Below are 24782 nucleotides of genomic sequence, written 5' to 3'. Positions count from 1 at the left end.
CTGTCTCACACGGACCTTCAGCAGCGCCACAGCAACGGAGCTTTGGAGCCGTTATGCTCCAGGAGTCACCTTTCCATCAGCCCTTCTGTAGCATCTCGGCACATTCGTGTTCAGGGCGGTGCAGGATCGCGGAGAGCGCCGAGATGCGGGTTACACTTGCGAGCCTTTCCGCCCCCGGCACCTCTCTAAGATGGTTGTGCATCAGGGCCCGCCCCGCCGCGCAACATCCCCGCGCTGCACGGCCGGGCACATGCGGGGTCACGGGTGCCCGGAGCCTGGCTGGGAGGCGCCCGGTGGTGCCGGGGAGCGGGGCCGGGCCGGGCCGGGCCTGGCGGGCCCCGCGCTCTGCCCGCGCTCGGCGCCGCCGCTCCGCCAGGCCGGGCCGCGTGCCCGCAGCAGGGCGGCGCTGGCCGGCAGGGGGCGCGCGCGCGCGGCAGCGGGCAGCGCGTGTGGGCGGAGCGCGGCGGGGCCCGCCCGGCGCGGGGGCGCGAAGAGGGAAGGAGGGCGGGATTGGGGAAGGTCCCGGCGTGCCCGGCCCCCGCCCGCTCTCCCGCCGGGCGCCGCGGCCGCAGTTACTTAGCGGTTGGGAGCGGGCGCTGCCTGTGGCTTTCTTTGCCGGGGAGGGTCTGCCGCCGGAGTGCGCGACGCAGCCGCTCCTCGCCTCGCCATGGCTAAGGAAACGACGAAGCCCTTCCGCCAGAGCATGGCCGAGTGGCGGCAGTTCATCTACAACCCCAACAGCGGCGAGTTCCTGGGGCGCACGGCGAAGAGCTGGGGTAAGGGCTGCCGCGGGGGACGAGGGCGGGGTGAGGCGAAGCCGAGGGGCGGCGGGGAGCGGGGCCGAGCGCGGGAGGTGGGGGTGCGGGGGCGGGATGCGGGAGGGCCCCCGCGGGGATGCGGGGACGGGATGCGGGAGGGCCCCCCGCGGGGATGGGCTGGAGGGCCCCCGCCGGGCTGAGGGGACGGGATGCGGCAGGGTCCCCGCGGGGATGCGGGGGCGGCGCGCACCAGGTGAGGCGGCCCCGCGCGGTCGCGGCGGCGCACGCACCCCGGTGCCCGTTACAACCGCCGGTCTAAAAATAGCTCCGTCCGTGACAGCGGGGGTGGGGGTCGGGGGAAGGGGGAGTTCCCGGGGCGCGTCCCGAGATGACTCAGCGCCCGCCCCGCAACCGGTGCGGGCCCGTGGGCTCCTCTCCCGCCTGCTCTGCCGGGGCCGCCCCGGGGGCCGCCGCGGTGCGGCCGTGACGGGTTTCCGCCGCGAGGTGCGGGCCGGCCCCGCCCGCGGCATCGCCCGCGCCGCCCGCAGCCTGCGCGTGCCGGGGCAGCTCCCCCGCGCCGGCCGTGCCCGAGGCCCCCCCGCGCTCCGGCGGCGCACGGAACCCGGAATGAATGAGCGCGGATTGCCCGCGTGCTTGGAGCCGCGCTTCGGGAGAGGAAAGGAACATCCCCAACCCCCCTCCCCAAAAGTTCATGAGCCCCAATTCCAGAAAGTGATCGTTGTGTGTGGTTGTGCGTCATCGTGCTAAATTTGTTCCAGCGTAGGTCTTCTGGGCCTTTTATTTTCTTAAAGGAAGCTTTAAATGAAGGCTCTCCATTAAAGCCTGTGAAGGCAGTGTTTATTTTCCTATTTTCAGGTAGTCATCCTATTGCTTTCTTCTGAGCTGGAAAGCATGTTATCGTAATCTGGTTTCTTCCAATAAAAATATTTTGATTTTCCGAGTGTGTTTTCCCATATTAAACAGTTGTACAAATGCTTAATATTAGTATGTTTCTTCAGTCCTCATGGGACATATTTACTGACTTCAGAAAATGCTGCGTCTCCTCCCAAAACTTGGATGTAGTTGGGATACTTAATAGTTGTGCTTACAAAACCAACAAGGCTCTCAGCGTGGTGTGAAGGAACAGGCCAATACATCCTTGGCCTTGACACGATCTCAATGAACGCTGATGTTGAAATAGCGAGGAGGAGCTTTAGGCGGACAGTGCCTGGGGTGTGCTTTCTCTGCCGTGCCAGTGTCTCCTGTCTGTCAGGAGAGGGCCCGAGCTCTGACAGGAGTTCCCCTCCATTCAGATGGAAATAAGAGCTTGCAGCCACTCTGCCAGTTGAATAGCAAAGGGTAGGAAATTTCCACTATGCTGTTGTCTAGTGATCTTTCTGTACAGGCAGGTTTCCTCAAGTGCGTGGGCTGGGTGTGTGGATTGCAGAAGTCTGGCTGTGTCATGAGTCTGAGCTGCACAGACTGTAGATATGTTAGAAATAGCTCGCAAGTTTTTTGGTTGTTTTTTTCTTGTGGAAGATGAAACCATCTTCTCTGTTTAAACCTGTCTAGTGGGATTAGTCACCTAGGATGTTACTAGTTCATGTTAGACCAAGGCCAATAGATAACATTTGAAGTTGAGATGACTTAGTTGGTAACTGAGTTTCCACAGTTGCTTGAGAAAGTATCTACAGACAGTTTGAATAATTTTACTTCCTTAAGAAGAAAAATTATAACTAATAATAGTTATAATAACTACTTATTTAGTAGTTTAGGTGATTGGCATGTGGTTACTACTGTATACCATTTCCTCAGTCTGGGCATTAGGAAGTGAATGTTCAGAATCACCATGTTTTCAGTGTTTTTGTTTGTTTTGGCATTCCATGATTAATATACTGTGCTTATTTAATTTAATTATAATCTGACTATTTTGGGGCGTGGTGTGTGGCTTTCTGTTTAGTTTAACTTTTTGATGGCAGGACACTAAGTGGGTGGCTCTGTTGGCACAGAAGAATATGCAGGGTTAGGTCTCCTGCTCCTGCAGTCGAGGTGTGAGCTTAGAGCTCTCTCACCGACTACAGTTGCTTTTCTGTTGCTGGTTTCTGGGCTGAAAGGCGAGGACACAGGGGAGGGGAGCTCTGGTTGCCAGCCTGCTGGGTTGTCCTGTCTCCAGGGACAGCACGATGAGAATTCAGCTGGCTCTGGTTCTTCTGTGCGTATTTCTCTTGTCTCAAGACAGCTTCCTCACAGAAATGAGACAGGAGCAGTAGAGAAGCCTTTTAAGTAATTATTCACAGTATGTGCATGTTTTGCCTAGTCTGACATAGTCTGGGGGGCTTATGTAAATGCTAACTGCAGGGCAGTGATTCTCTGTGAATGCCAATGCTGTGGCATTGGAGTACTCCTCTATCTGCCATTTCCAGTTCAGGGTTAGTGAAAAGATCAGACACAAGTGATTTTGTAGTCATTTGTCATGTAACAGAGGTTGCAATTTAGAGTTTGGTAAAGAGTTGCTTTTAACACCTTGGCGAAAACTGGATGTCTCCTGCAGAAGAAAACTGGATTTTCACCTTATTTCTTTTCAGACTTGAGGGGTACTTCAGTTTGAATCTTTCACAAGTTGATACCCAAACCTACACACACTCTCCCCCAAACTCTTCTATTTTTAATTACTTGGCATAGTCATTTGTTGTATTAAAAGAGACAGAAACTACTGGGAGAAACTGCTGATTGAGGCTGTGCTGTTCTCAGCAGCAAGGCTGAGGGGTGCCGATAGTCCTGGAAGAGGTGATGGGTACAGGGTGGGTCTGGGCTGCCCCCGGGGTTTAATCAGGTGGAGCAGAGCAAGGAGCACTGGGCCGGCTGCTGGGGAGTGAGAGGAGGATCAGCCTCAGTCTCTGCCTGGAAGGGCGAGGTGCTGCAGGGATGGAGTGAGGTCAGCATGAACGGCTTGTGTTGAGATGCTCACTGCATACTCTGGTGTGTGCATTGTCTTACGAGGTAGTTAATTCTATTCACATAAGCTTAATAAAAAAATAATTTGTGCCAAAAAAGAGGGGCAATATAGGCTGTAGCAATACTTCATCTCTGGTCACACTAGATGTCATGTCAAGGTATTTAAGCCTTTCTGTAAGCCTGGTTGTGTCAGGGTGTTCGAGGTAGAGGTGGCATTGCCTTGAAGTGCACAGAAATTAGGCCCTACTGAATTTTCTTTTCAATGCTTAGTTGTATTTTTTGGTGCACAGATACGTGGTTATAACTACAAACAAACAAAGACCCACCAACCAAACCCAACACCTCATTTCTGGGAAAGCTTTCCACCATGTCAATGGAAACACACTCTTGTTGGCCACCATGACAAAGGATCCTGCTTTGCTTCTTTTTTTGTCTTCACTGGTTGGAATTCAGTGAAGACAAAAAAAGTGCTGTCAGACTTTTAACTGCTTTTCTGACATGGTTATTCTGTCTTCTTTATTGGTGTTTTGAGCAGAGATTTATTGTCATTTAGCTTTCTTCATGAGTAGTGTAATATTAAATATTCTGGCATCACTGTCTGCCATTGCAGTAGAACATTTTATTTTCCTTGGCTCAGAGCACTCTGAAAAAAGGCATCTTGCTTTGTCTTGTAACAGATAGCAGTATGCTCTAGTAGTACAGTAACTGTATTTTATGGTGATGGTGGGATGTTCTAAATTCTTAATCATGGCATTAGACCCTGGCTTTTTGGATTCTTTGCAAGTGTTACACTTGACAGTTTTTATTGTCTCCTGAGGTTTAGCCATTTTCTGCGTGGAGCCCTGGCTTATTGTAACATAAAATATAACATGGGACTGAGGTTGTATTTCTAACTCGTCTTTTTCTTCCTCCTTCTGCTGTCATCCAAATCTGGAAAGCAGTATTTCTTGAGTGTCCAAGAAAAAAGATTGAAACATGGTTAGTGATTATTTAATGTGGATAGTTAGGTAAAGTAAGGCAATCTTTTGCAGGTTGGCTAAAACTCCTTGATGTTCCTGGTATCAGTCTGTAGGAAGATCACTCGAGTGTTTAAATCCCACTTGTTAAAGATTCTGAAGGACAGTCATGCAGGTGATAGGATCAGTGCAGCATGGAATCCAACAAACTATAAAAACAATTTAATTTTTGTTGTTGCAAGTAATGTTGTATAGTTGCTACCCTGTTTGTGGGAGTGTTTGTGTTGATACCTTTGTATATCTAACTAAGCATTACGTACAGGTAGATTTGTCAGTCTGGTGTATGCCTGAGTTTTCATTGCTTTTGCCATGTAAAGTTTGGAAAGCTTGTATTCCATGGAAGTGATGGCCAGGTATGTGATAACTTGCATTCACCAGAGTCAGAAATTCTAATTTTCACAGTGGAGAAGTGTTTTGATTCCTGCAAATGAATTCCAGCTAATGACAGTATGAACATGTTGGTTCAGAAATTGAAGTCTTCCAGATTTGACTTGCTTGTCGATGTGGTTAGGATGTGAAGAAGTGGTTTTGGTGCTGTGATGCCCTGCAAAAAGAAAAGCAGACCAAAACAACTAGGTAAACTGTAATGCAGAATTTTGGGTTTGAGTTTTTCTTGTGTTATGGTTTTGGTGTATGAGATGTTGTACAACAGTTGAATTGGGTTGCATGTTAGCTGTGGAAGCTGGACTTTGTTAGGAGGAAATATGGAAGATAGCTTTTCACTGTTGCTTGGGTACATCTTGTTTCTTGACAAGAAATCCAGTGTTATGTGAAGTTATTTTGGCAGAGTTTCTTGACAGGTTATGGCTTGCTCACTGTGATTAGCTAAGGATAATTAGTACTAATAGGCTCACAAAGAGCAGCTTACTCAGTTTGGAGCGGTTGGAAGTTGCAGAGGGGATTTTTGTTGTTTGTTTTTTCCCTCTTTTTAATGTGGCAAAGTAACGTAAATGGGTCAGTTGAGTGGTCAGCGTTCTGCAGAGAATTTACAAGCTGTATTAAAATAAAGATTAAACTTTGTTGGGCTGGGGGAGGCTGGTGGAGCTTCAGGGCCGTGAATACAAACAGCCTTTCCCGGGTGGCTGGGCTGCTGCTGGGGGAGCGGGGCTGGGAGAGGTGCTGCTGTCACTGCAGTGTCTCCATCATGGCGTGGGGACCCCTGTTAGCCCTGTCCTGGTGCTCCCTCCAGGCTGAGAGGGGTCCCAGCTCTGCCAGCCCTGCTGGGGTGAGGGGCTGTGCAGCTGGGTGGGACCTGGCACCCTGCGGGGGAGAGCTGCCCCTGTGGCACTGCCCTGCAGGGTCAGGAGTGCAGGGCATGTGGTGCTGCTGGCCCAAAGCAGGGCTCTTCCTAGGGCCATGTCTGCTTGGAGCTGCACTCCATGCTGCTCTGAGTGCCCATGTTATGCTCATCAATTTTTTCCTTTACCAATGAAGTTTGGCATATTGTTTTAGAAATTAAATACGAGTGTATTCTGAAATAACTTCCCTGGTTTTCTTAATTTTACTCTACTTGCCACAGCAGCTGCTTGTCTTACATGTCAAATTCTTCTGTTCCATTGGGACTGTTTGGTGAACATCTTGGTCACTTGATGGAAAGTGTACTGTCTAGGGAGTTTGAGGGAAGTATCCACTAGTTTATTAACTTGTATGGATCAAAATGAGAGCTGACCAGAGGTTTTGTAAGGAAGCTTTTTTGTTTGGTTGATTTTTATAACACCCAGAACACAGTGGATATTAATCAGAAGATCCTCATTCTGCTTTAAATCCAGTTAAAGCAATTACAAGCTTTTAGGTAAAACCCATTGCTGCTGTGCCAAATACAGATGCAACTCTTGTAATGGCTTTGTTGACTAGAATTTCTATTTGGTTTTATGTTCTCATTTTAGCAGCTAAATAGCCTCTAAATAACCTTAGCAATCATTCACAATAGATGTCTAGCTGTCTTGTTCATTATAGAGTAGTCTTGTTTTTGTGTTTGCATACTTTGCTACTTTTAATTTCTGCATAGAATCTTACATCTTGGTGCTTTCAAGTGTGTTTTAAATAGCTGATCATTTTCAGGTTATTGCAGATTGGTAGGTATCTTCCTCAATGTGTCAGATAGAAAACTAAAACCAAATGGAGAATCCACTGACATTCAGCTGGTTGCTGTTGAGAACTTTACTTAAAGAATTTGGAAACCATGTCATTATTTTAATAGATGTACACAGAATTCTTTTGGGAAAAGTTAAATGGGTGCTTGGATTTTTAGCAGCCATGGGTTTCTGGGTACCATACTATACTAGAGACTATTTCAGTGCAAAATGCAAGCATGATTTGTGGGACAGGAGCCAGGGCTTAGGCGTCCTTCTGTCTTATTCCAGTGGACAGTACATAGCACTGGGGTACAGTTGTGTTTACTTTTGCCCTTTTCTGCGAAAGGTTAGAAAGTTCTGCACTTGGTTCTGTCAATTGTCAGTGGTAGGATGTTGCATAATGGTTTTGAAGTACATTTCTTCATACCCAGGTTGCATATCTGGCTCCTGAGAGTGCCCTGATGGCTAGAATATCCAATAACAATTGAATTTGTGTTAACATTTGGTTATGTTTTTGAATTAGAATGGTTTTGAAGATGGCTCTCAGTCCAAGCATCCAGTCCCCTCAGTACTTTTAATAGCTCCCATTCTTTTTGACAAATTCTCTGCATATGTCCTTAAGCTTGTCTTAAAACAGAATCCCACACATTTATTTAGGTTGGTATTGAGTGCTCAGTTAGTGAAACAAGTTGAAGCTGGTAATAATCTGTGAATTTGGTGGGGTTGCTGTGTCCCCGGGGTAGATTGGTAAAGCAGGTGTGTGTGTGTGTGTGTTAGGCTGGATAAATCTGGAGAGAAGGCTTGGTTTGTTTTCAAACACATGTGGCAAAAAGCACTTTCACCCTGAGAAAGTATCTTGTAACTGGACGTTTGTGAAGAACTGCTCTTGTGTATCAACTATGTTATTAAAGCAACAATTGCTTCCTCCCTGGTCTGGATCCAGTGTAATAATTTTATCTTTCCCTCAGTTCTTTTATCTTCCCAAGAACCAGATACAAAGCTAAAATTCTAGTAAACAAGTGACAGTTTATTTTTTTGTAATGCACTGCTTAGTAATTTTTGCTAGCTTTCCTGTATAGCCTGAAGAGTGGTTTTTAATGCTTCTCTCTTAAAAATAGAGATGCCAAAATGGTCTATAAGCTTTAAGAATCAGAAAGTATTAAGAAAACCTCTTTGTTTGCATTATTGTGCACTGTGCATTACATGTGTATGCTAGGGGCATATTTATGACTACAAACATTGTATTGCTAATTTCCCATTTCTGATTTTCAAAATAGGTAATGGAATTAGATGAAACAAAAATTGTAATTTTATCTTTTTCTTTACAGGATTGATCTTGCTATTCTATCTGGTATTCTATGGCTTCCTAGCAGCCCTGTTCACATTCACCCTGTGGGTTATGCTTCAGACCCTGAACAATGATTTACCCAAGTACCGGGACCGCATTTCTAGTCCAGGTAACGCTGTATTTATTTCTTCATTAACTCTGCCTGCCTTAACAACTGAGTTTCATTTGAGAGCTCTTTTGGAGTAATTAACCTCTTATGGGAAATCATCATTATTCAGTTCCTTGCAGGTTGCAAAGGTAAAACTCGGTGTAAGGCAAGTTCTATATGTTTATAGCATAAATTCAGGCAATAGCTTTTTGTGTGGGTTTTTTTTGCTAAATTTTGCTGGTTTTTCCTTTAAGCTCCTGTCAGTTGAATTTGTCATGTAGACCACAATTTTGCCTGCAGATCCACACAGCATGCTGATGTAGAAGTTGGTTTATAATTTAATGAAATTGCTATAAAGCTACTTGAAACCAGTTCTCTTGGATCAGGTGGAAGGCCACCTTGATTAGTGTTTGATACTTTGCAGAAGGTACAGGAAAGCTCTACTGTGGGTGTGATTGCTCAAGAGCATGTAAGGACTGTGGGATAGAGGCCTTTGCAGAGTTTTTATTACAGCATTAGATAGTTCCCAACTGACATGGAAAGTCTGTGGATTTTAGGGATTGTAGGGATAGGGATCCACTGGAGTAAGGGCCCTGTTTATGATGACGCTAAGTCCATGTAACACTGAAAGTGCTGTCCTGCTTCCTTTGTGTGCTGCCCTCCTGCCTCACTGTGGTCTGCTTCAAGGAACTAATTGTATGTTAAAAAAACCAACCCTGTGCAAATAAGAATGAGTAATAAGGTGGTTGTCTTCACCAATATAATAATATATGGGGGGAAGTAAGACGATGTTATTTTTTAAAATACTGTTTTCTTTTTGTTGAATGTAAAACTCTTAAAATGGAACATCACCTTGCAGCTGTATCCACACTTAAGATGGTGCAGGGATCTTTGTAGAGCAAGCTGCAGTTGGGCCAGTATGAACAAAATTTGTTTTGGTGTAGTGTTCTGGCTTCTCTAACAAGTGTCATATTGTCAGGGATTTTGAGGATTTCTGCTGTTTTTTCAAGCTAAGAATGGGCTAGATGCTCGAAAGAATAATTAAAAAAAAAACTAGAAGAAAAATTAAGGAGGGAAGAAAAAGGTGGCTTAGTTGACCATTTCTCCCCATTTCCATTGTGTCTGTTGTGGCAGTCAGAAGCATTGTAGTGGATGAAGCTGTGGGTAGCTTAATGCTGGGCTTGAGTGACATTTCTTCTCTCATGTAGTTCAGGATATTAATTTTCCTTGGCTTTGAAGGGATGTTTGTTTTTAAAAGTATATGCTGCATTAGGTTTTTAATTGAAGAATTCCTGTAACATTTCTGAATTAAATATCTTTATTAACCATGTCTTTAGTAACTCATACATTAAAGTTAATCAAGTTGCTTGTTTCTGTTTTAATGTTTCTCCTTAACTCTGTTGTTTTTCATTTGCAGTGAGACATGTAATGTTCCTGGCTGTAAACTTAAATTCTTTTTAAAAACCTAAAATCTACACACAAAACCTGGATGCCGTAGGTCAAAGGTTCTCCTCTTACATTAAATGTACTTGGAAATCTCACAATTGATTTATTTTATAATTGATACCTGAATTGCTTTGTACACTTGGATATAATAGTATAAATCAAATCCAGATGATTTTAAAACCTCTTTTGTTAAATCCCTCCTGGAATTGTAAAATAATGTAATCTTTTACAATCCTAGATGTGATCCTGTGCTGAGGCTGTTAATTCTGTTCCTCTAGAAGTGCTCAAATCCTGCATTTCTCACAGTCTATGCATCAGTCCTTAAAATAGCTTCTTCTGTAGAATTCATACCATAGTTTTTAGGCAGAATGTAATCCACTGGAAGTGGAGCAGTCCCCTCTTCATGGGATGTTTCTGACATTCCCCTGAAGCAGTAAATCTCTTCAAATTATTTTTTCCTTCATTGATGACTAGTTTAGTTATTGTGTCATATACCTTTTGAAAAATACCATTTAAATCCTTCATTTACATTATAGTTTTGTAGATAATAATCTCTTATCCCCTGAAAGCTCCTAATGTGTAAAGCCCCTCCAGTGATTTTTCAGCCCTGCTACTAATTGCCTTTTATTTTGTTGAATCCCAGTTCACTGTGAAGGCCAGAAAATTACTGTAATGATGCAGAGTTGTCTGCAGTCAAAATATGGACTGTTAGTCATTAAGGCCTTCACTTGATGGCTTCCATGGAAATAATTTAACTGCTGTTGTTGCAAAAAAGAGGATTTTTGATTTATTTGGAATCCTATAAAAGACCTGGAATAAAATACATTAACTTGTACCTGGGGTTTTTTTAAAGCTGAAGAGTATTTGTTGGTGATGAGTTTCTAGTATAGATGTTTATTATTTGCAAGTTGCAAGTATTTGTAAATAGTTTCTGCCTTTGGATGAGAAGCTTGGCCATTTCCGTAGGTAAATCCTTAATAGACCTGGGCTGCTGGAAAACACTCTTGGTATACTTTTCTGAACCTTACTGTGATGGTTAACTACAGTAGCCTAACTTTATCTTACTTTCTTAGATGTTCATTTTTTATGAAGATGTCCTGTTTTTTATTTTTTTTGTTGTGGGCGAAGGGGTGTTGCCATCAGGTACCTGTGGGAGTGCCTGCTCAGTTCCCTTTTGCTTTCACTGCTCCACAGAAATGCCTGAGATTGAGCTCTGCAGCTTTCTGGGAAGCAGGGGCCGGTCAGCTCTTGAGAGGGCCATGCTCACCTCATTCCCTGTGTGCCTTGCCCATCCTCAGGCTGGGGCTGGCTCCAGCCTTTGGTGGTCCATGGGCTGGTACCTCCTGCAGCTCTGGTTGCTGCCCAGAGCCCCCAGAGGCAGCAGGAGCAGCTGGAGCTCCCCCAGGACACTGAGGGGCAGCTCTGGAGCGTGGGCTGAGCCATGCCCAGGGCTCTGTAAGGTGTCTCCTGTTCTCCGTGGGACAGGTGGCACCTCAGCTTTGTTAGAGCAGATGGAGGAGGAGACTGAATACTAATTTGACTTGTCTGTTCTGACTGGGGTAACTTTCAAGCTGCCTTTATGTATAATCCAATTTTAATTTTTTTTTCCTGGGTTTCTGTGAGAATAATACAATCATAGCTTCACTGTGTATTGCCTAAAGCTTTGGACTGTTGCTTGAAGTGAAGGTTTTGTGGGTGTGCTTTTGGGTATTTTTCCAGTTATTTTTAAAGCTTAACTTGCTGAGTGTGGAAAGTGGATCAATAAAAATCTTTGATTGAAAGTGATTAAACTGCTGATTTTGCTTTTCCTAATCACTTGGTTTGGTTTGTGAATTGCGGTTGTACATTGGGTTGGATTTAAATGTTAATTAATGTAATGCTGATTTTGATTGCTGGCTTCAAACACAAAGTACCTTCCATTACTGTAGAATATAAGGGTAACATTAATGTTTCTTTACAGATAATAGACATTTTCCAATTTATGGATGCTTGAGTAAGGGTTAGAGTGGTGAAGGAAGGATAAGTTGCTTAGTTCCTAACTTAAACTTTTTCTTTTTAAGGACTTATGATTTCACCAAAGCCAGACACTGCATTGGAATTTCACTTTAATAAGAGTGACAGCCAATCATATGCAGAATATGTTACTACACTTCAGAACTTCCTTGAATGTAAGTTACTTACAATTGCCCAAGTAATTTAGGGGTCTTAATCTTGTGTACATTATTTCATTTCTTGCTTTTAGCTACTAATTGCCAATGCTAACTTACTAAAGCAAGTTCAGGGTTACAAGTTCAGGGTTACTGTAGATATGTGTGTTATAAAAGTCTGTATTTTGCAGAAAATGGTGAGTAAAATGCCTATATTGGACAGTGAGCATGAGAAACAGTGCAGTACATAATGGAGAGCTTTGGGTGATGTGGTTATTTAAAAATACTGTAAGATGTAGAAATTACATATGCCAAAAGAATTTAATTTAAAATAACATACAAGACCTGTGTTATCTGATTAGTCTCAATCTAAATGATTTGGTAACTGGGTGAGAGTACTTTAGTCTGAAGAACTTAGGTGTCTCTTTGGAAAATGAGGCACACAAAGATTAAATTAATTGCAATTTATTGATTTTTCACTCTGATACACAGTATTTACACACAGAAATATTAAAACACTGAATTTAGAACATGAAGAAAAGCTAATACAGGGCAAATCTGAAGGGTGGAAAAATCACTGGTTTGTCATACATTATTTTACGTGTGCCTAAATGTACACTTATTCTAATAACATGGAAATCAATTGAAAATATTAATAAGTTTAACCCCTCAGAAGTTGTAAGTCAGAATGAGGAAGGTGCTGTGAAATCTCACCTGTGTGCATGAGTTGCTTTGTTAGCTCCAGCTATGCTTGAATCTCTCCATATTCAGTTTTGGTGCCTACTAAAAGCTTCTGTCAGTAGGCTTTTCTTTCAGAGCTCTGCCAGGGGTTCCTGAGAGCAATGCTGCATTTCATGACTACCTGCCTCTCCTGCACTTCTGTGGTTTTGCATCAGGATGAACTTTCCCTTACTCCATTTTACCTTATCAGCTGGGAGCTGCAGTGTAAGGGAGGAGAAGAAACCACAAAGTGTCTTAAATGGGAGTCATTTCACACTTGTGAAAGTGTGCTCTGTGCACTTCAGAAACACAAGAAAGTGAGAAACAACTTGAGATGTTAGTATAACATAAATTATACAAGCTGATGTAATTGTAGAGGCAATTTAATATTAATTATTGGAATACTTTCAAGTTTCCTGTTTGTTTGTAAAAGAAACATGTGCGAAGGGAAAACTGGTTGAGTTTCCAGATACAAACAATCAATACATTATTGGCTTAGCATATGTAGTTAGTTTATGTACAGAAATTCATGAAGTTGTGATTATTGTTAACAATTTTAAAAGCAGGAAAACGTTCATTCTTCTATAATACTCTTTTATTCAAGTAAACTGCTACTTGTCTGTAGGCTTTGAAAAAGTGTTTGTTAAGATGGATGTAAGATACAGTGCTCTGAAAATACTTCTTTGAGGAATCTCTTAGGGAAGTAACAGGATAATTATTTCTATAGGCATCTGCAGGCTTTGGCTGGTTATGTGCTTTATACCATTGATTTACAAGCTGTTTTTGTTTCATAGCATATAATGATTCCAAGCAGTCCCAGAACATAGACTGTACCCGGGGAAAGATCTTTGATCAGAGCGAGGCTGCTGTTAAAAAGGCTTGTCGCTTCAACCTCTCTGACCTGGGACCCTGCTCTGGCAAGGAGGATGCCAATTTTGGCTACTCTAAAGGAACTCCCTGTGTGCTTGTGAAAATGAATAGAGTAAGTGCCTGCTTATCTTCTAGCTCTTGGTACAAGTGCTCCCAGCTACTGCTGTATGAAAAGATTACTGTGGAAAGGACTGAAATATGTGTTCAGCTTGCTACTCAAGATATTTGCATTTCTTTAATAGTGTAATTTACTGAAACATTAAGCAATTCCAGAGAGTAAGCTTTTTAAGCATTCTAATACTTGCCAGTATTGGCTTAGATAACTTGAACCAAAATATCTGCATCTTGTTTTCAGAAGTATATTGTTCTTTGCTTTGCCCCCCCTTAACTGTTCTGTGAAACACATTCTAGACCACTCTGCAAAGTGTTGTACTTAATGTCTGTGTTCCAGAACTCTAATGTAATAACTCTAATCTAGTGCATTCTGTAACTCTTAAACTATGAAAGGTGAGAAAAACTACAATGTATTTGACTTTTCAGTGATGTCCTGTTACTGATTGGTGAATGATGTACCTGTTACTTGAATTGCTAATTGGTTTGAGCCATTAAAATTACATGCTAAATGTAAAATAAGAAAACAGTACTTTCTGTTCCTACTGTAATTATTTTGAGTTAACTTAAGTAAGCTATTTAATTTAACAATGCTTTAAATCTTAGTCCTAGTTTAAAATTGTGTTCAGATGAAAATTACACTAGATACACTTATTCCCTGTATGAACTCATATTTAATGAGGGAAAAGTTCAATTTCAGTCTGTAAAAATTGAAAGTGGGAAAAAGATCTGTAAATATTTTACCTTTGTCTCCTTTAGATAATTGGATTAAAGCCTGAAGGAGAGCCACATATACAGTGTAACCCTAAGGTCAGTTCAGAATGTAAGAAATAAATGTGTTGTTGATTTTCCTTGTGATTACGATGAATAATGAAGTAGTTTATTTCAGTCTTCCCTTCTTAGAGATTTTGTGCTTTTGTTTGTGTTTTTCATCTTACTGTATGTCTCATTTAGTTTTAGTGTCTTTAATTTCTTCAGTGTACCTATAGAAACATTCTTTGGTTCTTCTTTCATCCTTAGATGTTTGAACTACCTGATTTGGTTTAGATTTGAGGAAAATGCATACATGTGTATTTGTGGTCTTGTTTATTTATTTATTGTGAGTTATATTTTTCTTTTCCCATTTCATAACCTCTATTTTTATTTTTTCTCCATGCTGCAAGTGCACCTTAGACAATGTTATAAATGATGGGTAAGACAACTGTGTGTGAAAACTAATGTTACCACTCAAGTAAAAGTTGCCTTCAAGTGAAGTATCAACTACTTATAATAACAGCTAATCTTTGCATATTTGTTATGTACCAATGGATTTACACTGAATGTTTTATTGCAATTATAATAATTACTTTGACTTATGGGTGTTTTTCCTAGACTTCTTGGAGAGCAGTTAAAGAGTTGGTAAGTTTGTAGCTTGAGCAAGGGGCAGAGTCCTGGCTTTTAGCTTCTGGTGACTTGTAAAGTGTAGGCTGGGAAATATTAGCAGTTAATGAGACAAACACTTGTAAGGGTTTCTGCCTTGATCCTAGATACCTGTGGTAGGCACAGATTTTAATACTTTATTTTTGTTGGGTCTTTGAAAGTTTTGATCTCTCCAGGACAGCCCATAGCAAACAAAGGTGATTCTTCCTCCTACTTGAGACTAATTTGCTTCCATTCACAAACCCCATGTTCTGTTGAACAGAATAAAGGAATTAAGCTCCTTCTACTAGTATTCTTTTTTCTTTGACTTGTCTAATGTATAATTTTTTGCAATGTGATATTCCAAACTAGATACAAGTTTGCCTCTAGCTGAGGTATTGTTAGTGCAGCATTTCTCCCTTTGTGATCACATTGAAAGCAAGGTGAATTTGCTGTTTGTAATACACTAGTCTTTAATTGTTTTACTATTTAAATAATTCTTCTGGTTATTTCCCAGTCTGTATTTATAGATGTGATTTCTCAAAGTTCACAGCTTTGAATTTCATAGGGCTGTTTTTGGCCCTCCCCTGTCATTTTTTGTGATCATTTTAATGGGATCAAGTTCTTTGAAGTGTTTTGCACTACTTAGCTTGGTGTCATCAATGAATGAACTTGGGTTTGCCTCTCAAGTCCTTACTGAAACATGGAATAGGATTCAGAGCAGTCATCTCCATTTCCACCAGAAATGCCTTGTGAAGTGTTGAGTACTAATGTTCAAGTGATTTACAAAATATTGATGGATGGCAGTCCTATTTTATGATGTATTTCTTCAACTTTTGTCTGTGGATGCTCTATGAGACAGTAGTAAAAACTATACTAAACAGATACTTCTTCTTACCCTCTTAACTGGTTTCACTAGCAAAACAGTAACCTTGATAACAACTTGGTTGATCATGGTGGCATTTTTTGCTGGTTTTTTACCCTTTGGGATACACAGGAGTGATTTGTGTGTGTTTTCTTGCATCTTCTTTCTCTAAGTACCAAGTTCTGCTACTGCATCCTCTTAAAATTTTTGTCATCTACACAAGTGTGATGGGTATGATTTTTACAATTATTCATCTTAGTAGTTCTTTAGTGACTTCCAAGGAAGTATTTGTCAGGTTTTGCTACTTTGAATGCATCTATTTTTGTTAGCCTATTCTCACCCTCGCTCAGAATAATTTACTTGCTTAGGAAAGCTTTGGTACCAGTTGGAATTGATCCTGTAGATTTACTGCTTGCTGCTTTTTATCTCCCTTTCATCTTTGTTTTTAAATATTTCTTACAATTAAGAGTCACAGAGTGGATAAGGTTGGATGGGACCACAGTAGTCATCTGGTCCCCCCTCCCTGCTTTAAGAAAGTTTATCCTAGAACCCATGGCACAGAGTTGTATCCAGACAGTTCTGGAATATCTCCAGTGAGGGAGACTCCACACACTCTCTGGGCAGTCTGTTCCAGTGCCCAGTTACTGCCCAGGAAAAAGGTTCTTCTTGATGCTCAGATGGAACTTCTGTGCATCAATCCTACATATGCTGAGAGCCATTTGGAGAAGTGTCTGCCTGGACATAACACACCATCTGACTTTTAGATGGTTTTTTTTGCTTTTACAAGTCTCTCAAATACAAAATTTGTTCAGTAGCTTCAGTCTGCACATCCTGCCAGTTTTGGCCACCTGAAACATCATTTTAAGTTTTTCAGTGTGAAATTTGTGTTATTCAGGTATTCTTCTGTGAGGTGAATCTTCTTTATTCTCCCTGCACTTTTTATATGGTGGGGTTTTTTTAATAGAAAAATTTCAGAGTCAGCACACTTATAGCTGGGGATGCTTCCCCCTGTACCCTCATGTAGTTGAAGCCGTCATCACTGTAACTTCTGTAGATGAGGGATGTGAGTGTTTGCAGTGTCAGACACTCATTGCAACTGGTTCTTCCTCCTGCCCCCTGTAGTAACTAATCTGCTGCAGTGTTGAGAATCCCCAGAAAGAGAAACAAATCAACAAAAAGATTCTGCCTCCAAGAAGATCAGCATTTTAGGTCTTTAGTTTGGGGCCAGAGTTGTGCAGTTTCACAAGTGCTAGAACATCTTGCAGTATTTATTTCAAGTTAAAACAGCCTTTACTGAAAACTGGGAAATTTCATGGGGTTTTTTTTGTTTTGTTTTTAACTAGAGAAAAGAAAAGCCTTAATTCCAAAATACATCTTTTTCTGCTCTTTATTGACCATCTTGACTTCATGTGAGGTATCACTTTGTGGTTGACAAGAATGAAGAATGGCTGTATGAATGACATTCTGTGTGCCTTGCTTTTGTCAGCATACTCAGGATCTGAGTTAACTTGCTTTTTTGTGATAGAAATCTGTTGTTTTACAGTTTCTGCTAATGAATACTGCTCTTTATCTTCTCCATTTCTTCTTCTCAAGTCATTATAGATCATTCCTTCCTAACTTATTTCCTTGGGTCTTTCTTATATTATTTCTTTAGCATATTATTTCAACATCTGGTAGACTCTTCTTTCTAAACTAGTCTTAATTAAGACCCAGTTAGAGATGGAAATCTGTCTGTCCAGCTACGTTGTCCAATTTTTAGATTTGCTGACTGTCACCAGCTCTTCATGGAAACTACATGATAAGCAGAAAAAGTGACACTCACTAATGGACAGATTCTTGAAGTTCTTCAGTAAATACAGCTTATTTAGGTGTTTTTTAGTTTTTTGCTTTTATTTAATTGTGTAGGGATATTAATTAGGATTGTTTATTCAGGAATATCTGGAACCCCCCCAGCAGTTGCATTAGATAGGCAGATGCATGTCCCAGAAGCTCCCTGCTATTGCACTGAGAGCCTAATGCATAGATTCAGTGTATAGTGATGACTGCATGCATGCCTTGTATCCAGCTGCTCCAGAAAGCACTACTCCTGCTTACTTTGCCTATGTTATTCCATATGCTGATTATTTAACCATTATTTCAGTAATATATTTGAAAAGTAAGTATTTTCAGCTGCATGAGCTTTAAATAAAATAAACAATAATGGTGAAAATCAACATATTCCTTCTTAATAGTTATACACAAGCTTAAGGTCCAAAGTACTTAATAAATTTATATTAATGATTGCAGTAATTTAGACTGCAAAGGAATGAGAATGTGGCTATATCCTAAAAAACTACTGTATGCTGTTTTGAGGAGGTGAAAAGAAGGTAACCTTGAGCTGTGGCTTGTTCTTAAATATGTTTTGATCTTACTGCAGTTGTCTTCTGAATTTTGTAGGGATCTGTTTAAAATTACAGCTGTTGTATATGGTAATAGAGAAACAACAATGAAACTTGCTAATTAATTTTGAACTTGTGAATTACATGGAACAAATAGTGATGTTCTGAACTTGCATTTAGCATTTTGGGGTGGTTGTTTTAATGACATTTCTCTTGGTTATGGTAATAAATTACAGAAGGTTACAGATGTGGGCATTTCCTAGTGGTGTAAACTTGGAGCAGCTTGTTATTCTGCCAGGATATACAGTCTTGAAGAATGTTGTGTATAGGGAGAGGTGTTTGTGTATTGCTATACTGATAACCTGTGTCTGGACAGCTCCATCATACAGACATAGTTTGTATATTTTATGGGTTGACTGACTCCTTAGTCAGAAATTAGGCAGCAGCTTTGTAGGTAGCTTATTCTTATTCCAGGATTTTAGGTTACAGGGGCCAGTGGAGTGATAAGGCCTGCATCTGTATACATTGTTCCTCTGAGGTGGTGCTACAACTCTGGCAGCATCACCATTTAACAATTTGGGTTTCTTCATATCTGGCCTGTACTTGAAGGATAGAGGGTACCTCATGTTAGGAATGGCACTGTTGCAGAGAGGTGTCTGTGGTTCTCTGTGAAGGCTTGTATTGTTACAAGCTTCAGAGGTTTAAAAACCTGGCTTTAAACAGCACATGATTGACCAAAAATACCCAGGCTTGCTTGGAGATACTTGGGATTTAAATTCTATATGGGGGGTTGGGTTGTTAAATTACTCGTTACAATGAACATCCCCCCTTCCCCATTTCTTTGACTCATAAGTGTGAAGGCAGGCTGTCTTTGACTCGACTGCTAATTTAAGTACTGCTCATCCTTAATGCAGCAGATGTGTGCAGCATGCGGCTCTTTGCCAAAAGAAATCTGGTTTGAATTATTTTGAATTTGTAAGTCAGTTGCCTTTTTTTAGGTTTCTTGCAGTTCATCATTGGGTTATCACTTTGATTTTGTGTTCATTTTTATGCAAGCAAATGTTAATTTCTGCTTTCCTTGCTGTCTGCAATTACAGGAAGAAGGCATGGTTAGCATAAATTATTTTCCTCGTAATGGCGCAATGGACTTGATGTACTTCCCGTACTATGGGAAAAACTTGCATGTAAGTATCCCTTAATGATGGTCTTCACTTTGTGTTCTGTTTCTGTGTGCATTTCCAGTTGCTAGTAGCAGATTAATTCTGAAGTTTGAACTTTTTTAATGAGGTGCTGCTAAGGAATATTGCAGATGCAGACGTTGCACGGCGCTCAGAGAGGCTGAGACGTGCTTTGGCAGCCATGAACAAGCTGGGCATTGTCCTCATGGAGAGTGGCTGTACACCAGCAGTCTGGAGAGCCACTGCTCTTTTTTGCTTATTGAAATCTTTTGGAGTCTTTTTGACTGCAGGGACAGGCAGGAGAAGTAAACTGTCTTCATGTTAAATACACTTCTAGTAGTTAATCCTTGATGTTTCTGTGTAGGATGTTAAGCTCATAAGCCCTTATGGTGTTGTTGATGATATTTTTTGTGGCTCTGCATGCTATACTTTCTATTTGTCCTGTTTTATAAAGGAGGACTTCAATGCAGCAGATACATTTGGGGTTTTCTAAAATTATTGTTGTAAAAACCCTAAATTCACTACTTTATGAACACAGTACATGTAAAATTAAAACTCCAGTTTTTCTTTTGAAATATTTTCTTGCATCAGTTTGTGATCACTGTATGCAGAAAATCTGTACGTTCTATAAAACAGAAAATCATATTGCCTCTTACTGACCAAGTCATTTAGTCTACTAAACACTGTTCACCATTGAAGATAAAGGTACTTTTTCAAACATAAATCTATTAGATTCATAGTGTACCATGGTGAGTGGTTGTAATTACACCAAAGTTATTTTTCTATCAAATTACTCTTTTCTCAGTTACTTTTCCAGTGTATTCTATACTTGCAGCAGTTCCATGACTTTTTTTAACCTCCCATGACTTTCACTAATGTGGAAGGAGCTTTTTTTCCTTCAACATGTGCTTTCATGTTACTTCTGGGTAATTCTGTGTTTTCCATTTTGTTGCTATGTTATGAATTGGTACCCCATTTAGGCATGCACATTGAGGAGAGATTGCCTGTGCTTCCAACAGCTGGAGTTGGTACAGGCTCTGTCCTGTTCTTGGAATGAAAGAATAGGGAAAGAGAGCACTGCTTCCCTAAGAAATGCAAAATACAGCATCTGTGCATCTTGACATGTCAAGACCCAGTTTGTACCAAGGATGGGATGAAGAGCTTTACTAACAAAATTCCCATCTTGCTGCTATACTGATGGAAAATGGAAGATTATGAAAAGACACTAATGATAGGCAAAACACAGTGCTGTTCCTTGCTTGAATTAGGTGATTTAGAAAAAACTTTTTTAATTATTATTTTTAATGTTCTTTTTCATATGGAACAGGGGCTTTGGTTTTAGGCATTCTTGCTTATGTAAGGCCTAATTCTCCTAACATTAGCATAGTGAGAAAAAGAAGAGGCAGTAAGAAGAGTTGTGGGAAGTTTGAGTGTTTGCATCTCAAGGGTCTGGATCAATTCCTTGGCTCTGCAACAGAATTTTTATGTTATATCAGTGTGGAACTGTTAAATTACTTTATCCTGTAAAGAAGTTAAGAAGATTTGAACAAACTTGCTGCTCTTGTTCAGGTAGGAACCAGAAAAATACTAATATCTACAGTTTTGTGGTCCAGGATGGTTCTTGTCTTTTGCTGCTTAGTACAACGAGCCCAACTCTGACCTTGGGGAATGTTCCCTTTTTCAGATGATCTGACATAGTTAATGAGGATACTGCCTCTCTTCCCTCCTCCTCCAAATTTTATACTGAGTAAAAGTCCATTCTGGTATCATCTCTTTTCAAAACATAGAAATTTGTGTGCCCCTTTGGAAAAACCTTGATGGTGAGAAGACTTCTCTCCCTGAGGAAACATCAGAATTTTAGTTCTGAGTTTTAGAAAACTCTTAAGTGTGGTATCACCCTTAGAACTGGGAAGTTTTGAAGGGAGTCTTGCCTAGCTGCATTTCCTCCCTCCCAGTCTGAAGTTTATGGGAGCACAGGAAAATTTCTGATCTAGTGAAACCATTATGCAATGAAAGCAGCTACTTCAGTCTGTTTCTTACTAGTACTTAATATTGAAGATTTTAGCACATCTACTTCCATGACATCATCATAAATGAGACTTTGGGTATTCTCTAGTGTAGAGAAGATAGCCTAAAACCAACAGAAATGTATTTAAGAGTCTTTTAAGTTGATGAGGATGGAAAAAGTCTTAACACAAACTTGTTCAATTAAAATTCAAGGTTTATACTTACACAATACTGTAATGTTGTATTTAGTCCACTGACTTACATGAATTTTTACCCGGAAAAGAATTTTGCATAATCATCAGTCAGCAGTACTAACCAAAAAATATTAATAAATTATGGAAATGCTTCATGAACATTGCATAAATGCTGCCTTAACAGGGTATAAGCTCTTATTTAATTCATAGGCACTTCACAAGAGAATGAAAGTTCTTACTGAATTGGATGTGAGGTACAATATTGAGTTGGCAAAGGAATGGAATTGATTCTGCTCTCATTCTTAAGTTTTAATTTTTACAGTAGTCACAAGCTGTAATTAGTCTACCAAATATAACTGACCAGGAAGGATGCTGTCAGGATGTTCAAGGAAAGGTTTCTGTATAAAGCTTTTAAACAGATAACGCCTTTCAGAATGGTTTGTTGCTGAAAAGGTAAATGGGATAGGGGAGAAGGGAAGCTGGTTTGTTAGTATTTGTTGAGCCAGGCTTTTGGAAAAAAACCAACACTTTAAACCCTGGTAGAAAAGTTGCATTCTGTAGCAGATTACATGCACCCTGCCAAACAAACCCAAAACAAGCAGAAGAGTGGAAGACACTGATTTCTGAGGTTCTGTCATTGAAGGTTCCTCGAAGAATTGGAACTAAAAAGGTAGAAATTCATATGCATCTTGAAGATACTGTCTGTGACTCAAATGATGTTGAATGTATTAGTTAAGAAATGCTATGAAGGATATATTTCTGACCTGGGAAAATGAAGTTTCTTACTGGAATCAGATTGGACTTTGAAAAGTTGGGTTCCTAATTAGCTTTTCCTTAACTGTTCTGATGGATTAAATGTTAATTTAATGCCAGCTTACTCTGATCTCTCAAACGTTTTCCCCCTCTTTCTGTTTCCTAGGCTCACTATTTGCAGCCTCTAGTGGCTGTTCAGCTAACCATTGCCCCCAATGCTACCAAAGAAGAAATAACAATTGAGTGTAAGATCCACGGCTCACCTAACTTAAAAAATCAAGATGACCGTGACAAGTTCCTGGGACGAGTTGCCTTCGAAGTCATGATGTCTGAATAGCTGGAGTAAGCACTCTCCACCAAGTAAATGTTGTGTTGTCTGTTTGTATCAGCTGGACATGCCATTCTAGGATATGAGACCACCTTGAAGAATGTTAAGGTGGTTCATGGCGTTCAGGGTAGCATAATAATATGCTTCCAAATTGTATGTTTAAATTCCCTTAAAATAAATGCCTATCCTGCTTTTTGCCTGCCCTGTTGGAACAGTGTACAGACTATAGTTATGTCATAGGGACCTGTAAATAGCTGTTTTCAAACACATAATAATGGTGACCTTTGTCCTGCTCTAAAATGTGGTTTTATCCTCCAAGTGAGTGTCTCAAGCTTAATGTGCTGTGCTCTGTAAATATTGTATCGATTTAACACTGGTTTAACTGTCATATCTCAATGCTGACACAGTTAGAGGGATAAATAATAAATGGTACCTGATTGACATAGTGATTTCTTTGTAAGAGTAAACACCTCCAACATAAATCGTGTGTGTGGGAGTGGGTGGGTCAGTGGATGGATGGCTGTGTGGAGATGCCTTAAATTGTAGACTGGGTGGCATGGGAGAACTGAAGTGGTGGATTTTAAGAGTTGGTATGAATATCTGAAAGTAAGTGCTCAACTAGTACTTTCTTGTGCTTGTCACTGTGCAAGTATTGTGTACATGTAATACTTGGGATAGAGTTTGGTGTTCTAGCTGAGGAATTGAACCTTTCTTTGTGTTGTTAATTGCTTGTAATATGTGGAGCACAAATAAAATCTACAATATTTTGAAACTTTTTAGTTCAGAAATATCAATAGAAAACAAATAGTTTAGGATCCTGGTAATAGTTGTACAACAGAGCTGCTTGAAAGAAATGGCCTCACTATTGTGGGAATAGGCTTTGATTTTCCAATGAAAAAAATTCTGGAAGAACCTCTGTTTAAGGAAAAAAAAAGGAAAAAGAAAGGATTGTCTTGATTAAACATTCATGTTTAATTTATATATCTGTTTTGTCGCATCATTTTAACATCTCACGTCTTCATCTGCTCTTTCATCTTGAACTTTCTATGTATTTCATCATCATCCATTAGAAAATTGGTGTCATCAGCTGCTTTGTAGAAATACCTTGTTGACTTGGGGCTCGTTACTTGCAATGTAACTTAAAGTGCAGCTGCTAAAATGACCACAGCCAGACTGGTTCACTTGTGACTGCTCACTGAGCCAGGCTGAGCCGTGCTGTGGGGCTGACTTGGGCAGTTGAGCTGACATGCAATTTATATTACTCTTCCCCAAGGTTTTTGTGTCTTTCAGTCTTGGGGGCGGTGGGCTTGAGCTCATGGTTCACATTTTGATGTCTTCCCAATATTAAAGACCACAGCAAATCTGCATTTGTGTAAATACCTGTATGTTGTACTAGTTAGGCCCAAATTTGTTACTTAACAACTTTTATACCTAATTATTACAGTGGTTTTTAATATTTTATTTAAACAAATTAAATGAAGGATTTCTAAAATTCAAGATCCAGTCTTAATGCCCTGCTTTATGTTTGGGGCCAGTCTAAGCCACATTAGTGAAAAACTTTTAACAGCTGTGCAAGCCTACACTGATGCACAGTTGAAGGAAGCTGCTCTTAATGGGACTTGAACAGTGTCTTAAACCTCATTAAAAATAGATTTATATTGATCTGATACCATTCTGCATGCTTTTTGTTGTCTACAAAAAAAGTTGTTGTTCCTACAATAGGCAATGAATATTTTTGTAATAATGGCATGCATTAATACTGAATGAGATGTTCTTTCAAAATATTCCATTACTAATGTTTTAAATGATGCACTTTTAGAGCTGGGATACCTGGCTTCTTGAAGATATGACTAATTGCTTCTCCGTGTATTAATACTGCCTGAAAGTATTTTAATAGTTGTGAGGGACCTTAAGTGTAGATGTTGCATCTGACAATGAAAAGGACTAGCTTCATGTAAAAACTTCTCACATTTGTGTTCACTTAGGAATGGTAAGAAGTTCTGGAGAAACACTCAGTTTTCAAATGAGCTTGTTTTTTGCAACAATTTCTCTTTTGACTTATCTTGTCTATAGACAAAGCATGAAATGGCAACTTTTCACCAGCACTTTTCAGACAGGTAAAACTCAATAAACTCCTGTTCTCCCTA

At 40.5% G+C, this 24782-nt stretch overlaps 1 protein-coding gene across 1 annotated transcript; it reads left to right on the top strand.

Annotated features, from left to right (window-relative positions):
• Nucleotides 1–484: 484 nt before the first annotated feature.
• On the top strand, nt 485–24782 carry ATP1B3 (ATPase Na+/K+ transporting subunit beta 3). Its single transcript, XM_058030895.1, has 7 exons — nt 485–776; nt 8133–8261; nt 11747–11854; nt 13348–13535; nt 14294–14344; nt 19273–19359; nt 22474–24782. Exons 1-7 carry the CDS (start codon nt 668–670, stop codon nt 22642–22644), a joined length of 843 nt encoding a protein of 280 aa, XP_057886878.1. The 5' UTR covers nt 485–667; the 3' UTR covers nt 22645–24782.

The sequence above is a fragment of the Melospiza georgiana genome, chromosome 10 (assembly GCF_028018845.1).
Source record: "Melospiza georgiana isolate bMelGeo1 chromosome 10, bMelGeo1.pri, whole genome shotgun sequence".
Lineage (NCBI taxonomy): Eukaryota > Metazoa > Chordata > Aves > Passeriformes > Passerellidae > Melospiza > Melospiza georgiana.
This window is presented reverse-complemented; position numbering and strand designations above follow the sequence as displayed.